The 27,377-nt window shown below is 36.5% G+C and overlaps 1 protein-coding gene across 16 annotated transcripts in view; it reads right to left on the bottom strand.

The window, feature by feature from the left end:
• Positions 1-1,136: 1,136 nt before the first annotated feature.
• The window catches only part of LOC129721468 (potassium voltage-gated channel subfamily H member 6), a 371,920-nt gene continuing 345,679 nt past the window's right edge, over positions 1,137-27,377 (bottom strand). For 14 of the 16 annotated variants that reach the window (XM_055674044.1, XM_055674048.1, XM_055674050.1 and 11 more), the window contains 11 exons: positions 21,411-21,529; positions 21,016-21,206; positions 20,769-20,911; positions 20,514-20,707; positions 18,575-18,666; positions 18,394-18,506; positions 18,117-18,191; positions 3,224-3,536; positions 2,806-3,159; positions 2,631-2,742; positions 1,137-2,565 (listed from right to left, as the gene is read on the bottom strand). In XM_055674044.1, the coding sequence (XP_055530019.1) occupies positions 2,527-2,565; positions 2,631-2,742; positions 2,806-3,159; positions 3,224-3,536; positions 18,117-18,191; positions 18,394-18,506; positions 18,575-18,666; positions 20,514-20,707; positions 20,769-20,911; positions 21,016-21,206; positions 21,411-21,529 (1,745 nt within the window). In that variant the 3' untranslated portion in view covers positions 1,137-2,526. The remainder of the gene's footprint in view (positions 2,566-2,630; positions 2,743-2,805; positions 3,160-3,223; positions 3,537-18,116; positions 18,192-18,393; positions 18,507-18,574; positions 18,667-20,513; positions 20,708-20,768; positions 20,912-21,015; positions 21,207-21,410; positions 21,530-27,377) is intronic. The other 2 variants (XM_055674053.1, XM_055674060.1) reach the window with 1 other exon arrangement.

Raw genomic sequence — 27,377 nt, 5'->3', positions numbered from 1 at the left:
TCCGACAAGGTTAAGTACTTGGGACTAATTTATGATAAAAAAACTTAGTTTCAAAGAGCACATTAAGAGTATACAAGCCAAGTGTTCAAATATACGAGATGTTTATATCCTCTCATTAACAGGAATTCTAAACTTTGTTTAAAGAACAAACTTTTGATTTACAAACAAATTTTTCAGACCAGCAATGCTTTATGCTGTACCGATCTGGTCAAGTTGCTGTTCAACAAGGAAGAAAACGCTCCAAAGGATTCAGAATAAAATTCTGAAAATGATTTTGAAGCGTCCTCCTTGGTTTGGTACACTCGAATTACATAGACTTACTGGTGTTGAACCATTAGAAGCTATGTCAAATAAAATGATTAACAATTTTCGACAAAAATCGTTGCAATCCTCAATTGCTACGATAAGCTCTCTTTATAGCCAATAAGTTAGCAATTAAGTTAGTTGTAAGTTTACTTCCCCTTTTCTGACTAGTAGGTTTAAATCCCTACGAATGATAAGTCCTAATTGCGAAAGCAAACAAATCCTAACAATTAAAATTACAAATTTCTAACAGTGTTGAGAAGTCACCATTTGTGATTGGACACACATACTCATTATTTACTAATATTTATCATAAATACTTAAGCTACTAACAAATCCCCCGTATAAAAAAAATCGATTCTTATTTCTCGTTCCTTTCGTTGGCCTAAATAAACAATCATAGGTAGTCACGTGCGCATTTGGTGAATTTCACGAATTCGACATAAGTTTGAAGAATGTTTTGTAAACTATATTTCTATCTTTGTTCAAAAAACTAAGGCTAGGGCTAGAAAATGATTTTAGACGAATATGAAATTCTGTAATTGTAATTATGTATAAACATTTTTACAATATAAACAGTGTTTTTTCGAGACTTGAATCAGTTCAAGTTCAAAATTGTAAGTCAAGTTGTTTTCCTGTGCTAAGGATCACGATCCGAACTCAGACCAATAAAAGCGGTTTTCCTGTGCTAAGGAAAATTTTTGTTAATCCGTTCCTGTACCAAGGAACGTATAAAGAGAGGTTTCTTCGCCATCTTGGTCGCATCTAAAAAGCATTTATAAGGGATGTAATATCATCACTGCTGCTGCCATTAAAATAAAGAACTCCTAAAGTTCAACAGAAAAGAAAGCCGCCTCTTTTTTGCTCGTATGGTTTTTTTATTTTCCGTACATTTTCTATAAAGTTTACTTTTCTCAGTTCTTTCAATGCGTTTATTTTGTGTGATTTTTTGTTTGCTGTGAAACATAATGCTTTTGTTTTTAACGTTCGAAAAAGGGACAAAAGTAATAACTCTTAATTTGGAAACATGTAGGTATGTCCTCGCGGGTAGGAATGGGGACAGACGGTCATTTTTGTTTTTTTTTTGCTTTCTTTCTTCCATTTTGCGCTTGAGTCTTGGTGGTGGTAAATGTAATTTGCTATGGAAAGGTGTGAAACGCGTCAACCGAAGGAAGTGTTTGTAATTAATTGCAGTGTAAGTTTGGTGTATGCAATAACTTTGTTTGGTATGACTTTTGAATAGTTTTGTTTGTTTGTTTTGTTTTTTTTTTCTTTCATTACATGAGTGTGAGTTCTGTCTGTACTTTCAACCATTTTGTAGCCTGCTCAACAGAAAAAAACAGCTAATATTTTACTCTGGAGTTACAAAATTCGAACAATAATACTAAGGAACATTTCGTAACGCAATTTCAGTAGAGTTCGCGATGTTGGAGTTAGTTTGACTATACCGTACGTGGATTTCTTTTTGTAAAAGAAATTTCAGAGTAATCACTTTTTTTTGTTTCGCCGATAGCAGACTTCAAAGCTAACTCAAGGAAAATCGTGCCCTCGAGCAGCGTGATAATACTGTCAAACTGTCTAACGGAATTGACGTAAATTTGCTACTCGGTTCGAGCATTCAATTACTTAATCAAATAACGCCCTAAGGGAAAAGGTGAAAAATTGTATCTAAGAAAATGACAAACTCATTGTCGAATTCAATTGCTTGCGTAAGATAAAGTTCTTCTCTACGTCGTTAAGGTTTACTCAGCTGCACGCTTCGACTTGTACTAAGCACGTAATTAATAGTAATAACAATAGTTAAAATTATAAAGGCGCTCTCCGCTGTCTTTTTTTGCTTTTTATCTCTTTTTCTCCTTGTCTATCCACTCTGCGTTCTAACTATGCGTGTTTTGTGTTTTCGATTTGTTTTTCAGTTTTTTTCTTGTTTTGCTCTCGTAAAAACTAGCTGATATCTCGTATAAAGTATGTTCAGTACTTATATGAAAAATGTACAAGTGTCGTCGTTTAGCTTACCCTTTGCTTTTACTTTTGAATCGATCGATATAATCAAAGGTGAACATCTAAAATTATTCTCAAGCATTATGTACAGATACGTTTGACGATTTTTGCTGCTGCTTCCTTCCTACTGAAGGACTAAAGTTTATGTTTCTGTTTTGTTGTTTTGCTAGACTTGTATCCGCTACTGAACGGCTATCTCTTAACCATATCCTAAAGCAGATGTTATTGAGGCTTCTCTTGAGTGATGGAATGTTTACTATCCTTAAATAGGTTTCGAAAGATTATTCTCTTTTATTTTCTAGAAATATGAACTACTACTAACTTACTTGATCGATTTCGTCCAGCGATTCGAGCTTGGCGATTGGTGCGAAAATGTTCCAATTGTGACCCTCCGGGGTGTCATCCATCGGTTGGTTGAACGAGGAAAATTTTGAGCACCTGCAAGTCAACAGTTTACCGATTAGTGACCGCCGGAGGGTTATTAAAATAGTTAGCTATTACTTGAAAAGGCTTTTTTCGTTGGCGCACTCGGGCTGCGAGACGGACCGCTGCACGTTGGTTCGTTGTTGCGCTTGTTGATGCTTGGCCATACTGCTGCCCGGGTCTCCGACGCCGCTGACCCCTCCGCACATGTCGAAGGAGAAATCACTCTCGGACGGTTGATACGATGACATTCCTGTCTTGCCGGACTGCTGCATCTGCTGCTGTTGGTGCTGCAGCTGCTGGTGGTGGAACTGCAGCTGCATCTGCTGCTGCTGATGCAGAATGTCCAGAATCGTTCTGATATCTTTCTTCAGGCTACCTTCTAAATTGTCTAGTCTTATCGTTAAATCGGATAGTTGATTTGATAGTGACCTTTAGTAGAAAAATTTGATTGAATTTTTAATTTTTAAATTTCATAATAAAATAGAAAACTGACCCTAGATTATCCTGATGTGGCAGGCGCTGTTCACCGGCAATCCGATGTTGGCCGGCGCTGGTACCGGTCACCGGTGCAGTGTGATGGAACACGTCCTCGTCCGGACTGATGCACTTGATATTGAGGTCCACGGTTCCGGTGCCGACGATGGTACCGGGCCGACTTATGGGCGGTGGCGGCTCTTTGGAGCCACATGCGCAGGCTCGATTGCTGAGGGCACTCAGCGTGACGGTATCCGGCGCTCCCTTCGGCGACTGGTGATCGCTGGGCGGACTGTGCTTGTGCGAGCTTTTGGGACTTTCGTTAGGAGATGCTAAAAGAGGAGGCAAGAGTATTAATTTTCTTCGATGGAAAAGCGATAACATTGCTAACAGCGACACGCAAGAGAACGGATTATTTACAGTTACGCCTGTCTGAAGTAAGGGTTTTGTTGGTTTTAATATTGCACACATTTTTGCTTGGAAGAATACATTGGATGGGTAATGGTTTTCGTGCTGGAAATGGGGTTTGTGCATAGCTTTGAACAACAAAATATACATGAGCTAAAATAGTTGTTAGCGGCAAATAACGTAAATAATGCAATTAGCATTAAATTTTAACCGAATTTATTCCGCAGGTTTAGTGAATACAATAAAATTAATAATTTGTGAGTATGGCCCTCTATATAAATAGAAATGAATGTTCTGTTTCTGCGTGAGACGCAATTGAAAAAGGTTAAAAACCGCAAAAAACAATCCTCTTTTTTTCGTCATAGATCATCGCACCAAATCTTTTTAACCGCACTTTTTCAGCAGATAGGTACTGGTAATTTTGTTCACGTTTTGGCTTTTATAAAAAAAAACGACGTCTTCAAAAGAGAACCGCTACAGGGGTGTAAAATAAAAATTTTGAAATCGAACAGGGCATTAAATTTATGCTTTTTCAAATGCATTGAATCACTCGCTTAGATTCCAACGGATTGACTATCGTTCTCGCAGCAATCGACTGAAGAATGCAGAAAATTGTAATTTGATTGCGCTAACCAGCGGTGTAGTGAATTTTGAGAATATTAAAAAGAGAGAGGCAGGTTGAAAGAGAGTATTCTAAATCAATGACTTTCATGTAGCTAAACGAGATTAGGAAAACAGTGGTTTTTCGCACTCTCACGACACAGCCCGAGGAAATATTGAAGAAAGAGTACAGGGGAGAACAACGTAAAAGATTAGGGGGTAATATCTACCAAAACAAAATTTTCTTGTCATTTTTTTTATTGGCTTAAATCTTGCCAAAACTATCCTAGAATCAAAATCTACATCGCTCAAGTACTGATCTATACTCAAAGTTCGTTTAAACCAATTTTTACCGAACAACTTTTATGCTTCAAAATAACATTTTTCGTTTATTTTGGCAATGCTCGTTTTTTCTGTTTTATTTCGAGGCTTTGTACACTAACATAAGTTACCTATGATCGTTAAAGTGATTCAAATTTGTAGTATAAAGGTTGCTGCATCAAATTTCGACCGTTATAGCGTCTCTACAGCACGTGTTTACTAACAATTTCCCTTTGTTTAGTCGATCAGCCATTCTCGTTGTGTACGTTCTTTGTTTGAGTTTTTCTGTACGTTTTAACTGTGAGTTATATTCAAAAGTGCTTAAATGTGAGTGACAAGTTTGAGTTTTGCGTGAGATCGGACGCCAACCGCGTCAAAGTCGCTGAGCATCGCGTGTCTGATATCACGAAAGAGGCTAGGCGCAGCCTTACATCAGATAACAAAAAGGAAGAAGAGGAAAATAAAGCCCAGGAATGACAACTTTACGACGCATGGATAGCTGACTGAAGGTAAAAAAGTTATTAAGGGGCTTTATTATTGCGATTCTTAAGATTTATAGCATCTTCATATATCTTTATACATCTTTATATATCTTTATTTATAGCATCATATAGCATCTAATAGCGTTTTTCTCGAAACCATGTTTTCAAAATCGGTGAGCAGTAGAACTTAAAAAGTTCACATCCGATTGACTTGAATTCTTAACTGTAGCTTCCTCATTAGATTATCTAGTGAAGTACACACGATTTTAGCGATTGCTTACAAACAACAAAAGTTATAAACAATTGAAGTCGATTTTTTATGTCGAAAAGGAATTTTTTTTCTTCAAACCGTTGCCATTTTGAGAAGAAAAAATACTAAAAATATAATCATGTGTACTTCACTAGCGACACTTATGTAGATAATGAAAAAAATTTTGTTTTGGTTATAGGTGGCCGACTTCTACTGCTCGCCGTGGAAGAACTTAAAAAAAGCGGCTGTACAGCCGCCATTTTGTAAAAAAATGGCAATGATTTTTTTTCTATTCTCCAAGAGTTGCTTAATCCAATGATATATTATTTATATACCTTACATCTCAAATGTCCTGTAAAAAAATCATGAAAAATGAAAAAAGCCTTGTTTTTTTTAGCATTTGGTAGATATTACCCCCTAAGTGTTTTTGCTGCTATCATTATCGATACCGCTTACCGTGCAATGTATGTGATGTTTTAATAAACCGTTGCGTAGATCAATCAATGGGTAATTCCAGAACAGCATTCAGATTGTTGTATGTACATGACAGAAACAATAGGTGGAAATCGACTTTTCGAATTTCGTTTGGCAGTAGGTCTCAAAAGTTTTGCCTTTTCGAAAAAGTGCGAAGTTACAGCTCAATCGTGCAGTATACTTTTCCCATAACCAGGTACAGTTAGTATAGTTCCATTTCCATAGACAAACATTCGATGCAACCTTCCATTGCAGACTAAGTAGGTAACAGAAAATTTTGTTTTGATGCCAAATGGATATGAACCGTCAAGATCTAGTGTTGTCTGTAAATTAAAAAAAAATCGACTTCTGGGAGTTGAGAAGTTTTCGAGCTGGAAGACTCTCCTAGTAAGTCTTTTTTTCCATTTTCTAACACTAGACCACTATCGAGGTTTCATGCATTCCTAAGACATTTGGTTTCAAAAAAAAATTGATTTTCTATTAGCCCCAGTTCCCCAGAATTACGATTTTTTTAAAAATTTTTTCTAAGAAATATTTAGTTCTCGACGATTCATACATTTCTCAGGTTTCAAAGACACTTTTCGATTTCGGAAACTTCATGAACTACCGCGCTTTTTTATCAGTCAAAAATGTGATAGGGTATTTGTTCCATTATTCATTTCATTAAACCAATATTCACGAAGAATGCACGGATTTAAAACCAAATTATCACGAAATCATTGAACAAATAAATAAAATAAGCTCACATGCTTTTATGGAAGCGCCCAGTATTGGAAATTTAGTAAAATTAGCTTGATTTATCCTGAATGTTGTAAAACAAATCATTTTTCACAACGCTTTCATATCCATCTCAAAACTTTGATTACCGCCTAATTATTCATCTGACGACGCCCCCATATTCATCACACTGTTAAGCATGAATGAATCACACTTACGTGAATGAACGAAGCCGCAAACCGTCATAGTAAGTTACCCACGTATCCGCTGTATTTGTTTACGTGCACAATTGGTAACTTAGGTAACCATTGCAGTGCTGTCTGTTTAGGTCAATTATGTCGGAATAATTCAACATTTTCAGTATGATCTTTACGTATTAACAGAAACTGGTTTGGAAACTTCTGATTTTCTTCAACGCAGTGAAAACAGATGAAAATACATACAGTTGAAATTTGGGATTTGTAAAAATTAATCTCATACATTTCTGTTGAATAAAGTTTGTATTTGGAAATGTGAGGTGAACATTTTAAAGATTGAAGTATTTTTAGTTAGTGATTTTGTTTGGTGATTAAGCATATATGAGCAATTCTCGCTGAAACTAGGCCACTAGGTGCACAAGTTCTTTCAAATGTGATATAAATGCACACAGTTATTAGAAATAGAGAAAAAATGATAATGCCATTTTTGTTTGATCGAATTTGTTGACCCCTTGGTCACCAAGGGGCGGAACAGTTTTCAGAAAAGTTGAAATTTTAGCAATTCTTGATGTATTATTTGAGCTATATCTCTGAAATTCGTTATGTAAAGTGCTACAAGTAGCACTTTTCTGTAAAGTGGAATGATAGGACTTTCATTTGAAGTGATCAGAATTTAGGCCACCATCTTGAATTTGGCCGCCATCTTGGATTATATCAGAAAAATGCAATTTTGACCGTGTTCGCAACTACCGATTTTCGATCTGAGACCAGCATTGGAAAGCTGAGAAAAAATGCTATAAGATGCAAGAAAAAAATTTGGTGAGCATAAGTGTTAACCCATCAATTGAACCTATTTTCCAAGCTGAGTTTCAAAATGTTCAACGTACACCGCGCGATCAACGTAGTAACCTGTCTACTGAGACCAAGTGGATGCACATGTTACACCCTACTAGCTCCATAAATCATAATCGATTGATGCTACAACTAGTACGCCACTACTGTTTTTTGAGTTTAGTGACAATAATAAATACAACAGTAGCATGTTTGATACTAACAAAGCGATAGGTTTTTTATTACTGAGCAGTTACACAAAAAAATGTCCCAGTTTTAGTATTTTATTTATATTGTCATTTTTAATTTCGCTGAAAATTTGCGTAGACGTTTCTATAGGCAAAAGATGTCATTTTATGCTATTGGTTTAATTTTTTGAAGCAAGACTCATTATTGAGAAGCAATTGAAAATGCTATTTTGGGAAGGTATTTATGATTTCCAATGCATGACGTCTTCTGTGAAGTTGTAGTTAATATTTTTGTCTCTTCGAAAAAATTTACACTTGGAAATAATTTTCTTTTGAAAAAAAGGAAAAAGAAAAATGTAAAATTATCGTCAGGTTTTACCTATTATCGCCCGGGGAGTTAATGAAGACATAGAGAACTAATCTTTTGCAGGAAGATGCTCTGTATTATGAAGAACCATCATGCAAAAAATAAGCGCTCTAGGACATCTTTTACCCCCCGGTCGATAATAGGTAAAACCTGACGATAATAGAGCTGATACCTATCTAAAAAAGCTCATTTTTTGAAAATGTTTTTTTTTATAAAAACTACAAAAGATTACCTAAAAAATGCAACCAAGGAAAATGTTATAGAGTGTATATTTTTTTCGGAAAGACAAAATTATTATCTACAACTTTATCAAAAACGTCATACCAATCAAACAAACCGTTCTGGCCCTAAAAATATTTGTAATCATAAATACTTTCCCAAAATAGAATTTTCAATAGCTTCTTAATAACGAGTCTTGCTTCAAAAAATTAAACCAATAGCATAAAATGACATATTTGGCCTATAGAAACGTCTATGCAAAACCAAATTAAAAATGACAATATAAATAAAATACCAAAACTGGTACATTTTTGTGGAACTGTTCAGTAATAAAAAACCTATCGCTTTGTTAGTATCAAAAATGCTAGTGTTGTGGCGTACTAGTTGTAGCATCAATCGATTATGATTTATGGAGCTAGTAGGGTGTAACATGTGCATCCACTTGGTCTCAGTAGACAGGTTACTACGTTGATCGCGCGGTGTACGTTGAATATTTTGAAACTCAGCTTGGAAAATAGGTTTAATTGATGGGTTTACACTAATGCTCACCTAATTTTTTACTTGCATCTTATAGCATTTTTTCTCAGCTTTCCAATGCTGGTCTCAGATTGAAAATCGGTAGTTGTGAACACGGTCAAAATTGCATTTTTCTGATATAATCCAAGATGGCGGCCAAATTCAAGATGGCGGCCTAAATTCTGATCACTTCAAATGGAAGCCCTATCATTCTTCTTTACAGAAAAGTGCTACTTGTAGTACTTTACATAATGAATTTCAGAGATATAGCTCAACTAATACATCAAGAATTGCTAAAATTTCAACTTTTCTGAAAACTGTTTCGCCCCTTGGTGAACAAGGGGTCAACAAATTCGATCAAACAAAAATGGCATTATCATTTTTTCGCTATTTCTAATAACTATGTGCATTTATATCAAAATTGAAAGACCTTGTGCACCTAGTGGCCTAGTTTCAGCGAGAATTGCTCATATCAAGATGGCTTGACAAAGTAATTTTTTTTAATTCTTTTATCACCAATATTTAGTGGTTGTGGTTAAGTGGATTCCGAGAAATTTTCAAAAAACTGAGTCAAGCCATCTTGAAACATGATTTTTCTTCAAATGAATCGGACAACGATGATATGGTCATAATTGCTAGTGTTTGTACAGAAATTTATGTTTTATCGTTCACGTAGTTCTACGTTTTGTTTATTTGTTGTTGACGCTGCTGGCCGCTAGTGGCGTTGGCTGTTTGCGGTGTTTGTCACTGCTATAATGAGCGTGCGTGTGAGGATTCCCCCCTCTGGGGAATATGGTAAATATCTAGATACGGGGTACTTAGCCAACACACTTGCTACTACAGGTAGCCCAACAGGCGCAGAATGGATATGTGTAAATTTGTTGTCAAAAAGGATACCGGTAACGAAAATGTACTTTCAAAGGAAAGCAATCCAAATTCGACGGATTATTTTTCGAGCGCACAGAGAAGTAACTCGAGTGGAAACCTGGTCAAAATTATTTTCGCTACTGTTCAGTAATATGTTGGAAAATATTTGAGTGAGAAGTGGAAGTGGCTGGTTCGAGTATTGTATCAAAGAGTAACTCTAAATATCACGCACATAACTTGATGTTTACATGTACATAGTCATATGTGGCTTCATTAATGTTATTGAATAGATGAAGAAATACGCTCGTATAATTTGTGTTCGCAAAACGGGCAGCGAAACAAATCGAAGAATTTACAAGAAAAATGATATAGCAAAATATCTTCATTTTGAATTTTCAATTTGTTGCTCACAGATTATATGATGCCTCGTGGAACCTACGTAGGTTGGAAAAAGGCTTTTGGGCGGAGGGTTATTTACCTGGATTATTGATTCTGTGCCTCAAGTTGATTTTAAGTTAACTTAAATTAGTTGAAGTTCATCCACTTAACTAATCTCATTTAATCTTTGTTGAACTGAAACTCTGTTTCAAGCATGAGGCAGGTAATCGTCAAAATATGTCATGAACAACATTTTTCAAACGGGTCGCAAATGTCAATCCGGACGTTACCGGATGAGATATTTGCGAGGATGTGATGTTATGAACTTCCATTCCCCCGATGATTATATGATCGGATTCCGCGAGATTTGATAACTCTTTCAATATTGAAAACGCTCGAAAATACGTAAAAATCACTAATTTAGAAAACCTCTTAACAGTAGCTATAATTTTAATATCGGAATTTTTATCAACCGGTTTATTAGCATTGAACATATTTTGCAAGGGGACACGTATAGCAATTGACTGGGATATATTACAAAAGTTCACATCAATGGACAACGTAATTCTAATTCCCTAACAAAAAAAAAACCTTTGAACATAAAGAATTCATTTGGTGCATAATATTGATCAATTGTCATTTTTTTGACGCCTGGCACAACTTGGTTCGATTCCCAAAAAATGCTTGAAAATTTGTCAATGTTTACAGTGCTCCCAGCATATGATAATACCGTTTAACGTTAATCGAGTGATGGTATATTGTGAAGCATTTATTTAAGCTGCAGAAAAAAAATATAGCGGCACCAAAAAGCGACAAAGTTTTTTTTTCTTATTTTGGCCAGATTTTTGTTCTACGTACTCCTCTGTGCGACGGTGACCCGCGGACAGCAGACATCTTCTTTATTACTTTGCTCATAAGTTAGCACATATGCATGAAAAAATAACAGAAGAGCAACATTAAGTTGGATCTCGGCAGCGTATTGAACATTTGTTTGAATATTACCGAAACATTTATCAGAATCTAGGTGATGAAAAAGTGATAATTATTGTTTGCCATTCCTACTGGTTCTGAAAAATTATCCGTAGAATTTGGATTGCTTTCCTTTGAAAGTACATTTTCGTTACCGGTATTTTTTACCAAAAAATTTACACACACAATTTTGCGCCTGGTTGGCCACCTGAAATAGCGAGCGTGTTGGCTTAGTTCCCCGAATCTCGATATTTACCATGTTCCCCACACGCACGCTCAGTATAGCAGTGACAAACACCGCAAACAGCCAACGCCACTAGCGGACAGCAGCGTTATCAACAAATAAACAAAACGTAGAACTACGTGAACAATAAAACATAAATTTCTGTACAAACACTAGTAATTATGACCTTAAAATTACATTTTTGTGAACCACAAATTAAGAGCTTTCGATTGATGTATATATCATCGTTGTCCGACTCATTTGAAGAAAAATCATGTTTCAAGATGGCTTGACTCAGTTTTTTGAAAATTGAAACCACAAATTACCACAAATTGGATTTCGAACTCACAAATTAACCACTAAATATTGGTGATAAAAGAATTAAAAAAATTACTTTGTCAAGCCATCTTGATATATGCGGTGATTAAAATGAAAAGTCTAATGACGAAAAAATCTTGAGTTGGCTGCTGAATGAGATCCGTTGTAGCCGTGTAGAGCAATGCGCGAATTTTGTTTGCTGAAGTAGGAGATTGAAATAAATGAGTTTTCGAGTGCAGATGCCCGACTGTAATATCAAATTTAGAGCTTCAAAGTGAGTTTTTGAGAATTCTTCTTTATAAGAAATCTAAAGTAAACTAAGAAGAATCCATTCCATGGATTAGTAGATTGGTTTAGTTAGAAAAAAATACCATTTTTTCCTATTTTCAATTATGTTTTCTTGTTGTACAAGATGAATATATGGGCTGAGATGAATAATGGAACAGTTCACCTATTTTGACCGTTGTGATGCTTCCTGAAGTCCGGTTGAGTTGAAATTTTGCATGGTGACTTAAAAAAAAAACGTATCTTTTGAACCCAACCGCTGAACGACAATTTTGAAGAACAAAATTTTCTATAAATTCCATTTACACTCCAATAAATAGTACATAATGAAGAACCCCAATTGTAAAAATTCGAAGATTATAGGCTCTATTTTTGCTGTTTGTTTTAGTTGTTATTTTGTAGTTTTGATTATTTCAGTACCACTATAATGTAGCCAGAAGGAAGAGGGGCAGAAAAAGCGGTTGCTCTGTATAGTAAAACTAGTTTACAATCAAACACATTATTTTAAGTGAATATATTTGTTCCATATCCATACATTATATATCTATTTGGACACATATAAACGTAAGAAGGACAGAGCTCCGAAAACTCACGTTCAATGCTTGGAATACACCTGAAATGAAGTCAACTGTGCACTCATTCTCACCCTTTGAATTGAATTTAGTTACCCTTACCCCAAATTTAACGTTTTACTGATTCGGCTGGTGTTACTTTTTGTCATGCTTTGCCATTCGTTCGTTCAAAAAAGGAATGAATGATATCAAACTTACCCAGCTTTCCACGAGCGGTAATGGCGGACAGTGCACGCAGCTCATTTTGACGTTTTCTGTAGGTCAGAGAATTTTCAATCGCAGTAACGGAGTAGAAAATATAACAACGTCGTAACGTAGCCTGGCAACTTCCACAAACAATGGGCGTTTTGTTATTTGAATTTCTTCGTGCGCATACGTGGATCAAAACAAACAAAAGTGTTTTTTAAAGTTGCTCTGCTACGTTGCAAAATTTTTATGTTTTTCACTCCGTTACTGCGATTGAAAATTCCTCGACCTACAGAAAACGTCAAAATGGGCTGCGTGCACTGTCCGCCATTACCGCTCGTGGAAAGCTGAATAGCGTCTATTTAGTTTCGTCAGGCTACAGCAAGCATTGGGTGCTGTACAGGATGAAGCATGATTCTTTAAATTAGTGTTACTATAGAACCATTTTTATAAGAAACCAATGGTTAATAGTTATTTCAGCACCAGAAATTGGAAAATCACTATCAATCCAGCGAATTGATAGAGTTTAAACAGAGACTTCAGTCAAGCAAGCGCGAAGTAATTGATATTTGAACGAACGAGAGATTCACACCGCTATCGGCACGGTAAAAAGTTTTTGTCAGAGCATGCTGTATGAGGGATAGAATAGAATCAAAAAGGTGGAAATATTGTACTCTGAATGCTCTTATTATTCGCTTTCACACAGTTCTGTCACTTTTTCCGAACTATAAAGAAGGAACAGAAGGGACTAGAGTAGGGGTGGCTTTTTGTTTCACAATTTGAATTGTCCGAAAACTGCTCACTGAAATACGACTAGCATCATAGGGTGGCAATGCTAGTATGAAAAACATTCCTTTCATTTTTTTAGAAACCACTATTAGTAAAAAAATGAACCACCCTAATGAAAATCGAGTTAGAGATAGCTAATGAACATTAAAATAACTTACATGTGGTTTAGAACGAGTTTTCATTTTAGAAACCAGTTCTAAAATATTCCATATTAAACCTACGGTTGCCCCGAAAACGGCTATTTTCCAGAAGGTCGATTTTCGAAAAAAAAATTTTTCGAGATAATCTGGTGTTATTTATGAATTTGAAGTTTTATGAATTTTAGGTATTTTTAGTATTTAGTATCGCAGAAAATATTCGACAAGAGGGTCGAAAAATCACAACTTTGAGCGCTTTGAGGTCCCCCCCCCCCAAACCATGTTCGATTGAGCTGAAATTTTGCACAGATGATTTTTTTGGACCAATGAACAAAATGTGCATGGTCGGTTTTAAAAATTTGACATGACCCTTTCGCTGCCACCCCCAAGACGATCAAGTAACCTACTTGGATTGTCAAACCAAATGCCGTCGCACAATATAGCGTTGGGTGGCACGTCGCGGTATATTCGTCAAATGACGAACCTATTCTGTCACTTTCGCAATGTATGAAAATATCCGAGAAAAGTGCAATCATTCATTGAAATCAGAAGAAATAATTATAAGTATTCCGTTAACTCAGTGCGCGGACTGAATTTCAATATTCATTTCCCAAATTTCTAGCAGAATCTAACGGAATACTTATAATTATTTCTTCTGATTTCTTGAATCACGCTGCTAAGACGCTCAGTATAGATTTTTCAAATCATTCATTGTCTAGTTTTATTTTTTCTTACTTCTCAAGACTTCACCTTTTTTTTACACAGAAAAAAAATTTTCTTCTGGGTTTTTGATAACGAATGTGAGTTTTGAGAATATGGCAGAGAGTGTTACCTAAATCAATGACTATCCTGTAACGTAACGTAAAAGTGTTTTCTTTCATCTTTAGCGATACAGCTTACCGTGCAACGCGCATGCTGCTAAATAAACCGTTCAGTCGTAGTTCAGTCAATGGTCAAATTGTCTTCTTGAAAACCGTTACGTTTTCAATCGAATTTATCTTCGTTGAAGTTTTTTTGCTATTATTCTCACTCATATTTAGCTATCAACTTTAAGTACGGCAGTAGAAAACTATTTCCACACATCGGAGCTCAGATGGTAGAGCGTTCACGTAGCACGTGAGGGGTTTGACTGCAGGGAGGGGGGTATCGATGTCCCACTTCTACAACTGTTCAAACTGTATCAGAGATGTTTTTGCCCAGCCGCATAGCTGCAACATGCAACACTTAATAGCGTAGTAAACTGATGCGTGTTTGAGAGTGCGCTGCATCTTCTACTGTTTGCTTCCAACGCGAGAAGATTATTGTAGCTTTCCTTCTAAGCCGCAACACTTGTTATTTTGTGTCATGGTTGAAAGTTTTGACGGTTTCGCTGCTGGTTTTTAATACGAAATGAGGTTCATTTCTCATACATTCTTGTTCTCAGCTGTAGAATATACGAAAAATTAAGCGAGCTAGTGATTGGTCGAGTGCTGTGTCAACTCTTATACTATAAGTTTGAGATTATCTACCCCTTCGATCGAAACATTGGCGTTTGAAATCCGTTCGGTGGTACTGACATAGTATGCATTTTAAAAGGGCACATTTTTGTTACACTTTCCACGGCATGGTGCCCTACTAAAGTAAAACGTAGCCAAAATATTCACAGCATGCACAGTAGAGGTTGAATACGAAAAAAAGGTAGTTATCTCTTCTGGAAGCACTTTTATTATCTGGTTTGTGGTTCCAGAAGTTACGACATCACCTTTCTCAATTTCAAGTTTTATCAAATCTATCCAAATTCGGGACAAAGTTATAAAGTATATTATATGGAACTTCCTTAAAATTTAGTTTTTCGTACTTAACTTTTGTTAGTTGTATTTTACACGAAAGTGTTGTTCGGATGAATTGTTAGGGCACATTAAACACACATTTTTGCCAAAGACCAACAATCTGCGGAACTTTTCCTTACAAAGTTATATCATATTTTAGCTTATTTTTTCGATTATTTCAAGAACGTATAAGTTAAAAAGGGGAAAGTAAATCATGATGTCAATACTTTTCCTTGAAGATAAGCTCGAGTTTTAGAACTTGCAAAAATATGAAACTTTGCTGAGCAAACAAAATTCCTATCTTCATTGGGTACAGAGTTACAGAGTATTTAATGTAAAAGTTACTTAAAAGTTAGTTTTTTTTTTTTGAATTTTGTTAGTTACATTTTGCAAGAAAACGTTGTTCTAATGGAGCATTTGGGCATATAAAACACACGTTTTTGTTGAAGACCACACATCGCTAGGGCTCCTCCTTACAAAGTTATAGCATATTTTAGCTTTAGCTAAAGTAAAAAGGGGCAAGTGGAATCATGATGTCGATACTTTTTCTCAAAGTTTAGCTGGAGAACTCAAAACTAATGTAAGTTCCATCCGTCCCAATCCACCCATTCTTTATTTCGTACGTTGTCTGTTATTATCTTGTTGTCTGTTATCTCGTTGGAAGTTATTGGAAAAATAAGCATAAATATGCTACAACTTTGTAAGAAAAAGTCCAAGCGATTTGTGGTCTTAAACAAAAACGTGTGTTTTATATGCCCAAATGTTTCTTTGGAACAACGTTCTCTTGTAAAATGTAACAAAAAAAAGTTAAGTAAAAAAAACTAACTTTTAAGTAACTTTAACATTAAACACTCTGTAACTCTGTACTCAATGAAGATAGGAATTTTGTTTGTTCAGCAAAGTTTTATATTTTTGCAAGGTCTAAAACTTTGCCAAGTAAACCATTCCTTTAACTCTAAACACAAAAAAGTTAGTATTTTTAATATATGAAAACCTACTGTAACATATGCTCGCCGTATTCTAATATGGAGGATTGAGACAAATGGAATCTACTTGAGCTTAACTTGAAGGAACAGTATTGACATCATGATTCAATTTGCCCCTTTTTAACTTATACGTTCTTGAAATAATCGAAAAAATAAGCTAAAATATGATATAACTTAGTAAGGAAAAGTCCTGGAGGTGTACGGCAAAAATGTGCGTTTAATGTGCCCTAACAATTCGTCCGAACAACACTTTCGTGTAAAATACAACTAACAAAACTTAAGTACAAAAAACTTATTTTTAAAGAAGTTCCATATAATACACTCTATAACTTTGTACCGAATGAAGATAGGATTTTCATTTGTTCAACAAAGTTTCATATTTTTGAATCAACTTTCTTGAATAAATCATTCCTCTATCTCTTAACACAAAAAAGTTAGTTTTCTTTATTTTTAATATAGTGAACTTTCCATTATTTTTGACAATTTGCGATTATGCGGGTCATTCATACAAACAATTGTTCCGAAGACACTATTAAGCTAGGATGAAGGTTGACAGGCCCTATGGAATTAAGTTCCACTTTTTGCCACATAAGACCACTGTGCGATGGTCGAACATTCTTCAAATCGTTTCAGTATATCTATTCCAATAACCAACAGCCAAAATTGTTAAAAATTGTCACGCATATTTCAAAAAAAAATTGTCGAATTGAGGTGGTTCAACCCATTCCCGGTAGATGATGCCGTTTAGCAGAGTTATTTTGTTGTGGTTATTGGCTGAGTTAATATTTTACGTAATTCATACCATAAAGTCGATATTACGATAATTTGTTTGATAAAAATTCGTTATGATGGATCATGATGGTTAAGATAGACATTTGAAATGCAATCAAAGCCAGAGTTGGTGAGTTGGGTTGGTTTCATTGATTTGGCTGTGAAGGTGAAAATAACCACGCGTCCCCTTCTCTATTGTATTTAATGGACGCGCTTGGTTTTCCATGTCGAAAGCCGGAAACTGAAAAATGACCGATTCATTTTGTACTAGTTTTTCAGTCATTGATAACAAAGGAAATATAAAATCGTTTTTGGGTGTTAACAGGATAAATAAAATAGGTTAATTTCCGACAAAAATGCATATTAAGTGTTTTTGTTAAATTTGTAGTACGCGGTACAATCAATAGTGCTCAAGTTAGGAGAAGATTACATGGCCAAGCTTTTTTTACCTTAAAATAAAGTTCAATAATGCAATAAAATGTTGAATTTGAAAAAGGGAAACAAATTTCATAGTGAACTTAAACTAAAGAAAATTCCTGATCATTTTGAGATCCCCAGAGAATAGAAATTATTAGAGTACTTTACAAATAGACTCATCATGTAGGTATACAGTACAACGAGTAAATCTAGACGTAGCTGGAAACGACAAGTTGTTATCCTTACTAAAATCGCGGATATTTTTGAATTTTAAAATGAAATAATTTATGACGGTTGCTGGGAGTGAACTTACATTTCTCTTAACCCGGGTATACAAAAGCTTTGCTCAAAACAAAATATTGGTAATAGCTTTGCGCAGTGGCGATATCGTAACCAATGAGGTAAAATATTGGTGATTTATAAAATAGGTCTTAAAAACACACGTGCTTTTACTTTTCTCCGTCTGCCTAGCAGGCACGGATAGGGAGCATTAATCACGCAAAATCGTGGAGCACTCGGGGTGACAAAAAGGGCAAACAATAACAAAAAACACAAAACGCACACATTAACACAGCCATTTAGAGCGGATGCAGGACATTAGAAAATTGCGTGGGATTTCATGGCGACTTGGCTTACCACAAGTACTGGTTAGTGGTTGATGTTTGTTCGATCTAAGATCTGGTATGCTTCGCTTTATATGAGACATCATTCCTATTAGGCGTAAAGATCGGAAATGTAGAATGTAACAGTGGCTAATGTGCTACAAGCGAACCTCATTAATTCAGTGTGCAGTGCTAGCGTGTTACGGGGAGGCCATATCACTGAGCTTACGCGGAATTAATTAGGTTTCTAATCGTTCGATAAAAAGTGGGAAAATGTTCGAATTGAGGGAAACTTTTCAACCGACACTCACCTGATATAGAGAACTTTCGATCATCGTCGAAGTTAGTGCTTATTTGTCCCGAACTTCTATCATTTGGAATATCACATTTGTTCTGACTGGGTCTATGGTGGTGCATCGTGCTTCTGCGGGATAGGGAAAAGTTTTTCAGATTAGATTATTCGCGACGACACAAACTGCAACTGTAACCTACATCCTTCTAACGTAGGATCGCGTGTCACTGTCCCGATCCTGTGACCCTAGCCGCATATGCCGATGCCTTAACTCTATTCCCGCTTGTTCCTCCTGTGCGATCACGCGATTGGTGGAATATTCGTTTCAGAAAAGCAGGACGAGAAGAACAAGACGAAGCAGGACCGAGAGTAAAAATAATTGCGTTCAGAAATCTTTGAAAGCGGCTTTACCGCTGTTTGGCTATTAAAAGTGCATTCAACGAAACGAGAGTAACTAAATGCTACCAAATCAAAGGCTACATGTTTAAATAACTTTAACTAAAATATGCAAAAATCGTTTTTCTAGTGCAATATGAAACGAAGATAATTAAGATTACAGTGCACTAGTGGTTGTTATTCATCTAATCTAATCTAATCTATTTTATAAATTGAATAAATTGACCTTAAAAAATTTCTCTCAAAACTTGAAACATAGCAGATCCTTAAATGGTACTCAAATTGTTTTTTTGCAAATACGTGCTTTGATAATCCCTAGTATAACACACGATTGTTTAAGGTTGTGAGATGAGCACTTTCAGCTCAAAATGTTTTTTTTGTATGTCAGAAACTTGTTTCGAATATGACTGCAGTAAATCATGCTTTGGAATTTCCGAAAATATTATCAAAATCCTGCCAATTATTTCCGAAAAGTGGAACCCTCCGAAACAAAAATTGGTTGTAAGTAACTCATGTAATTAAGTCAGTTATAATAAAAATTTATATTAATGATAAAAATAGTAAATTGAATACAGAATATTGACGCAGTGTGCTGTTTCGGAAATTTATATGATTTTTAAAAGAATTATGGAATATAAAGTCAATCATATAAACCATCAAAAAAACAGAAAGGAGTAGATGCAGCAATCAATAAGAAAATGGAAGCTTTCTGGTGTTGTTTCGAACATATTTGTGAGTAGTAAAATGAAGACATTCTTCGAAGCTCTAAGAGTTGCATAGCTGATAATTGAAGCTATTTAAATTTTACATTCCAAGTGGTGTTGAATAATTTTACCATGTGCTTCGATCGAATTCGGTTACAAGTCAAAAGGCTTTTGACCGGTAAAATGCTAAAAATATGTTGATTTTCGTCCCACTCTTCTTATCTTTGATCTTTACCAAAAAGCTGAATAATAACGATGTCTTCTCCCTTCATTTCATCACTGTAGATATACATCTCCTTGGTGACTTGATTGGAAGTCGAAAATGCAGCCTATTCAGCGCCCCATTTGGCAAATTGATTACAGCAATTGAAACCTTTTTTATATTTTTCTTTCAAGCCATTGGTACGGAAGTGACTTGTTCTTTCGCCAACGTAACTTTTTTTCACCTGTTCCTTTTCTGTCTCAACTAAATGAAAAAGGGACCGATCTCTGCTTCTTGTCAATGTAACAAGAAAAGTGTCTGCAGTAATGGCATTCATTGCTCTGTTGCTTCTGTTGTTCGTAACCGTTAGATCGGAAGAAAGTTTGATTTCTCATTTTGTTTTGTTTGTCTTCTGCTTAATTTAGGCAGAGCCTTTGGGAATGTGGTCTTTCTTGACACATATTTGTTTAATTTTTAGATTACTTACCTCAACTTTCATAGCAAACAATGAATTTTTAATTTAGCAGGAACAGCTCGACCCTACTCTAATTTAATTACAGTAAATTGGAATGATAAAACAACCCAATCTTCACCCTACGGTCTAGAAAGGTGCCATGAAAAAAAAAAAGGAAAATATTTGCAGTGAATGTAACAGCTACTCTACAAAACAACTTATTATTCGCAACCGAAACGGACGAAAAAAAATCAATAATTTTAAGGTGCTGCAACAGATGCTAAACCGTACATTGAAGAAGAGAAAAGCGAAATGCTACTACTACCACTATTACTACCACTACTGCTTAACGATATATGAAAAGTTTTAATAAATAGACTCACATCTCTCATATTATACGTAATTTCCAAACTATTTACAAAACTATCATAAAATTCCGGAAATAAATCTAACACGTCTAATAAGTCATCTCTATGAATCTTATGTAGATCACAATAAGTTAATGCTTTAACATTACTGTTCGATTTTCCCAGCGTCGCGTGCGTGCAGGGATTCTCACCGAAAATATCATCTTTCCCTGCAAGTCGAAACAGTAATAAGTTCCAGCTTTCGGGCTTGGTAAGCCACTCAATACTTACCTAATATCGCCATGACTACATCGTCTTTTAAAATCTCTATAGAACCTCGCGCTATAAAGTAAAGGTACGTGAGGACGTCTCCTTTGTGCACCAAAGTGTCACCGGGTGGTGCGTGGGTTGTTTTAAACTTTAACGAAAGTGCTCTGGAATGGAGGGGAAGGAAAACGGTATGAGTTGCAATGCACTGTTGTTATCTACTATGAATAGTCATAATCGTTCTACTGAACTGCTTGCTCGTTGGACTCACCTTAAGCAGCCAGGACTGGCTGCCTCGAAGGCGGAGCAATTGTTGAGCAGGTTCCGGTTCAGGTGCAGACAGATGTCGGCCTGCAGGCACTCGGGAAACCCTTTCAGTACCGAGTTCATATCGATTCCGTTCGTGTACGTCCAGGCGTGCTGAAAGTATTCCTCCAATCGTTGCCGCAGTGGGTTCGGAATCTAAAAGTATGATAAACTTGCTGAGTAGGAGCAGCATTAAACGCAGGCACGGAGAGTGGTGGCAAACTGTCACGCAATCAACCTGTCTCTAGTGGGTTGGGGTACGAACGTACGTACGTACGACCGTGAAAAGTTCAGAATTGTTTCCCTGCACTAAAAACGATTAAATCACAGCGATCGCCGAGGGCGATTAGATTGCGTTACCTGGTGGAATCGTATGAACTCGCGAACACGTAGCATTTGTGTGTGATACCGGGCCGTTCCGGAGTACAACCGCTGAATGATGGCCGAAACGTTACCGAAGATGCTGGCATACATGAGGGCTGGTTCGATTGTAGTAAATTTTGCCGGAAATGAGAGAAGTAAGTAAGGAAATAAATATAGTTGAAATGAAAGTCACGGAGTGACAGATGTCGAAAAAGATTAAATTGATTATGGTCCCCACTATGTACTGCTAGTATCATAAACACGATCACGTTCACTTCCATTCCAGTTCACTGGTATTCGATTATTTCGGTGCGGCCGAAATGAATACGGAGGAGAAAATGTCAAGTGTGTCAAGTGTGATAGGTTTTTTCTTATTCCACTTCACTCTCACCGTGACTGGTATGAAAAAAGCTCTACGGTATGGCGCAATCACTTGCTAATAATACATCTTTGCTAAAGAAGTGGAATTCTACAAATCATTGGTTCGTTGCAGAGCGTGTCGACAATCTTTTATTATCATTGTTGTTGGGCTCAATCACTAAATTTAAGAATGGAGCAATAGTTTTTAAGAAAATTTTATTGAGAACTCGTTCATGTTTCATATAGAAAGCTAATCAACGGTAATCTGGAAATAATTATTGTGCCTTAGTGGAAAATTGAAATCATTCGTGAGACACAATTAATGTGTTCTTTTTCAAAGATATAAATCTCTTCGTCTTTTATGCATATCTGCTACTTTTATTTCAGAGACGTACGTACGTTTAGTTTTTCGGTTTTTAGGTGTCGTACACAAATTACGTAACGCATGAAAAGGGGGGGGGGGTAAGGGGGGTCAAGTCTGCGTTACTTATTGTTACATAGGGGGGAAGGGGGGTAGTTGAGACCGTTACGTAACTGTGATGTTTGCTCAAATTGCAAATTTGAAGGGGGCAGGTTGTCCAGCGTTGCGTAATTAAAGGGGGGGGGAGTCATATCGAACGTTACTTATATCGTTACATAGGGGCGGGAGGGGGTCTAAAATCTAAGCAAAGTACGACGCCTTACTTTGCTGGAGAAATAAGACGACATCCATAAATTACGTAACACAAAAACCCGATATTTGGACCCCCACTCCCCGTATGTAACGAAACGTAACGCCAACATCAACCCCCCCATAAAAATTACGTAACGCTGCAGAAGGATTTCCTTGATAAAAATGCTCGTTTTGGAAGAGTCTTTCCAGAGATTTTTCGTCACGTAACGCTGAACTTACCTCCCCCCACCCCTGTGTAACAAATCGTAACGCTCAAGGATACCCCCCTCCCCCCTATGAGCGTTACGTAAATTATGGGTACCGCCTAAGTAACAAGTTATATCGAATTTTCTCTTTTTGAATATTACTTTTCTTATATGTTGACTATCGCAGAAGACTGCATTTTCATTGCTCATATTTTTTCTCCAAATTATGATTATATATCACTAGCTGACCCGGCAAACTTCGTCCCGTCGGTCTTTTTCTTTTTATAAATAATTTTAAACATTTTAAATTGATTCCATATACATCCGAAGATTGACCTTACGATTTGTTAACAGTCTGTAAATGCATCACGAATCGAATTTGGAAACGTTCAAACTCGAAAGACGAATCGTTTGAAATGATTGGTTTAATCGGATTGAGAACATCCTCGCCTTTGGCTTCCGTATATCACCTCGATTCTAGAAATATCCGGTGAGCCGTTCGTCAGACATTTAATCAGTTTGGGTGAATAACTTTTTCTACAAGCATCGTAGCGCCTTACGGTCTTCAGAATAGTTTTTCCCAGGAAAATTTTCTACAAATATCATGTATCGATATTTTTGGGAGTCAACTGGACATCTCTAGAGAATAAATTTGGAAAAAGTGAATTTTGCCATATAAAATCGTATGGAAACTTTAAAAATCGGGCGCAAAAATACAGTTACACCGATCGATCTGAAAAGTTACAAGGTTGTTATAGGATCATTAAGGAACACGAAAAGTACATGGGAGCGAAAAAATAACACCATCGCTTTTTTCCTATATAACCGTGTCCCAGTTTAATATCCATATTGGGTGGTATTCGGTCATTTGCAGCTTTTTTCTAAAATGGTGTCTGTGGTCGAGTTTTTGCTTCTGTGCATCATACTGATTCCGGAAATACCGAAATGGGGTGGGAATCGGTAATTTGGGTTGTTTTTTATAAACTGGAAGTCACCATCTTAGAATTAAAAATAATGTGTGGCACGGTGTATCGTTGTACTTATCCTACAACATGCAAAATGTGCCGAAAACACTATCGATAACGAATCCTCTCAACTAATCTAGTTGATAGAGACCGCATTAGCCCCCCCGGCTAGCGTGCGATTATGTGTGTGTATGTGGAGTCGATTTCTGGCCTGTGGGCATTATTCTGATTCCGGAAATACCAATATACCACCCAACATTGGTATTTAGCAATTTGGCCATTTTGTTTTTTTTTGACGTAGGACTACGTCTAACCACACTATATTGAGATACATTCTGCGGAAACTAAAACCAAGGTGCAACGTTGGAATGAAAGATTTCAAACAGTAATACTGATGTAACCACATGATGGAATACAACAATCAATATGTCGTTGGATTGATAAAATGATGGACAAACTTGTGATTCCTCAGTTATCATTATCATTTCATTATTAAACAGTGAAAATTTCATAAGTTTCAAGGTCGAATTTTCACGAACAATGTACCAATCACATACGAGCACTCCTGGCACAGACTTCATGAGTAGACACTAACTGTCTGCTGTGATATGTTGTATAGCAGTGGCAAAAAAAAAAAATGACAGAATCTCCCCGTCCCAATAGGTCAACTAATGTTAGGCTCAGAGAAGCATTTCAGAGAGACTATTTTAATGTCTCGAAGGTGAAGCTTTTCCGGAAAGTTCGTAACCACCTCCACTATCAGACAGTTTAACGTTTTGCTTTTAGAATGTTATTAAAACTGATGTCTTGAAGGAAAACATGCTGGCACAGGCAACAGTACTGCACCGAGCAATGTATGAATAGAGCGCTGTCCACTCGTCGTTTATCAGTGCAGTAGAACTCGATATTCATGTGTGTGCAGCCAAGCCAAGCGAAGACTAAATTGCCGCTGTCGATGCACAGTGAGGCGTGTGGGGGTAAGGCGTAGGTATCGTTTTGCGATCTGGAACACAATCGAATTGCCGTTTGAATGGTCTCCTTCTTCTTTTTGTTTCGTATAGTAGCAAATATCAAAATTCAATATGATTATTCGGGTGCCGCAAAATACACTGCGCCACCAGGTACAACAAAATTTTGTACGTGTCGGTACAGGCAGATATGTAGCAGGGTATATAAATTAGGTTCATTGTACAGATAAAATGCGCTGTTTATTTTTGAACTCTACACATGTCCATTTTTATTTTTTTGTGAATATACATTTTTGTTTAAAAACTGTAGTTCTTTATCGTTATTTTTTCAATGAACTTGTAACTGCAGGAAGATTTTATTATGTGACATCTTTGCCGCTTGGTGATCGGAGAGTGAGGATCGTTCACAAGACAAAAAAATATTGTTTAATTTCTACTAAATCGTACTCAATTTAGGTCTGTACAAAAGCTTCCGTTTTCGCGTATTGAAGAAAATTGACTGTATTAGAATGAATGGTATTCATCAATGTTAAAGAGAATATTTTTCCTTCTAAAATAGAGTGCCGCAAAGCGATAATCAAAATACAGACTCCGTTCGATTTTGCCAAACACGACACGGCAGAATTTTCCTGTTGCCAAGTTTGAACCAATCACAAAATGAACGAATCTCTTTTCATGACTTTTTTTCATAGATATTTCCACCAATGAATTAGTTTTAGTTCCAAGTCGTTTGAGGTGTCGCCTCATGAATTGAGGCTGACGACCCAGATACTTGATATCACTACCCGAGCAATTAGAGGCTTAGTACTGCTTAGATCATGATCATTATATTACGGGCACATGTTTCGGTCATATTCCAGGAACCATTTTACCGATTCCGGTCATCCGCTTCAACAACATAAAGAACCAAAATACCCTTCTTTTGGAGAATGTTGAGCTTAGATGGGTTTAAATAATCAAGAAAACTAAGAAATGTGATTAGACAGAATCGCTCGTTTTTGGCACATGTGTGCCAAAATCGAACCGTGCCAAAAGTAAAACGAGCTCAAATCAAACAGAGCCTCGAAGGGAAATATAAAACTATTGTAGTCCTACGTCAACTTTGAGGTTGTGTCTTGGATACCACCCTCCTACTATTTTTCCACAAACTAGAAGATTCCATTTTGGATTTAAAAATGATGTTTGGAGTCGATTTTTGGCTGCTCATCCCGATCATTTTGGGCTGTTTACTGGAAAAATTGGTTGAAATATCTGTTTCAGTTGTATGGGAGTCCCCTTTTTTCCAGAGTATAGGGCAGTATGCAGTTCAAAAAGGAATTCATTTTCCTATCTCAATCCCATGTAAAATTCAGGCAATGAAATTTCTTCTAGTAGCTAGTACGCAGCTAAAAAGAAATCATAAACCGGAAGGGAAAACAAAGTTCACTTGTTGTGAACACTGCTGTGAAGCAAAATGTCACTTGTTCTTGCACGGAGTAATGAGCACTGACATTATTCAGGTACTGAAAGAGTCAGGCAGTTGGTTGGTCGTTTCACACCCAGCGATGGCAGATTGGAAGATATTTAGCCTACATTCAAAATATCTTTCACTTTCACGGAAAAGTTATGTGAATATTTTCTACTATCGTTTTCTAGTAGATTCTACGTGATTGTTATTTGAGTTCATCATGACCTGGTGGGATGAATTATCTTTTGAAACTTATTCAGTAAATGCATGCATTTCATGTGAGTTTCACGTAGAATTCATATACATGAGATTTTCACGTAGATGTTATGTTTGTCACATAAATCATGCAACATGACAGAAAATGAACAAGTATAGGAACTTTCACGTAACAATAACGTGAAAAATATTTTGAGTGTACGATGAAGACATCCATTTTTGTGACGACAACGTGAAGACATTGGAGAAAACATGTGAAGACATTGAAAAATATGTGAACTACCCTAATTTTGCATTAGTACATTAGTGGTGACTTTTTTTCTTTTTTGCTCGACAGTTTTCGATTTGCCGGAAAGTTTTTTCAGTCTTCGGGCTTCGGGAAGGAAGAAATTTTTTTCGCGGACCATGAGGACTTTTGAAAAAACTACCTGGCATCCCTGCTCTCACACCAGATCGCGGTAAACAAGTGTGTTCAAGTGTTCTAGAAAAAAGCAAAAATCATGCGCTCACTGACGTCAGATATCGTTACTGTGAAGCATTCTCGTCAAAATTCCGTTTGGTAAAAATGCCAAAATTTCGTGAACCTCTTTTCTTTTCAACTGCGTACCACGCTTATGGAGGGGTGTCAAACCATTATAGAAACATTTCTCGCCTCCAAAAATTTCCACATCCCAAATTTGGTTCCATTTGATAGATAAGCATGGGCGCAACTAAAAAAAATTTCTAGGGGGGGCTAGTTTTCATGTATGCCATTTTAAAAAAGAGAAAAAAGAGTTTGAATATGCTTATCTAATAACGCTTAAAATAGTATCGTAGAAGCAGAAAAAATCACTTCGGGATAGAATCTCCGATGATGTACTGAATATCTTGAACACATCGTCAACGCCAAGCTCTTTCAGCAACAATGATTTGATATTGAGGAGAGCTAGATTTGGTAAACGGCTGGGCAGTGCTTTTTAACAGTTCACCCGTACTAGTTAGAATAAAATAGACCCCAGTGTGGTTCAAGGCTTAATGCCCTATTCCTACCTCCACGTGGTACCGACTGGGATACGAGCAACCAAGGAAAACCGGTGAACCGGTGGGGTAGTTGTTCTCCTTAGAGAGCAGCTCGTCTGCGCGTCTACCCCACAGGCTAGGGGCGGCTCAA

Source organism: Wyeomyia smithii, chromosome 2, assembly GCF_029784165.1.
Source record: "Wyeomyia smithii strain HCP4-BCI-WySm-NY-G18 chromosome 2, ASM2978416v1, whole genome shotgun sequence".
Lineage (NCBI taxonomy): Eukaryota > Metazoa > Arthropoda > Insecta > Diptera > Culicidae > Wyeomyia > Wyeomyia smithii.
This window is presented reverse-complemented; position numbering and strand designations above follow the sequence as displayed.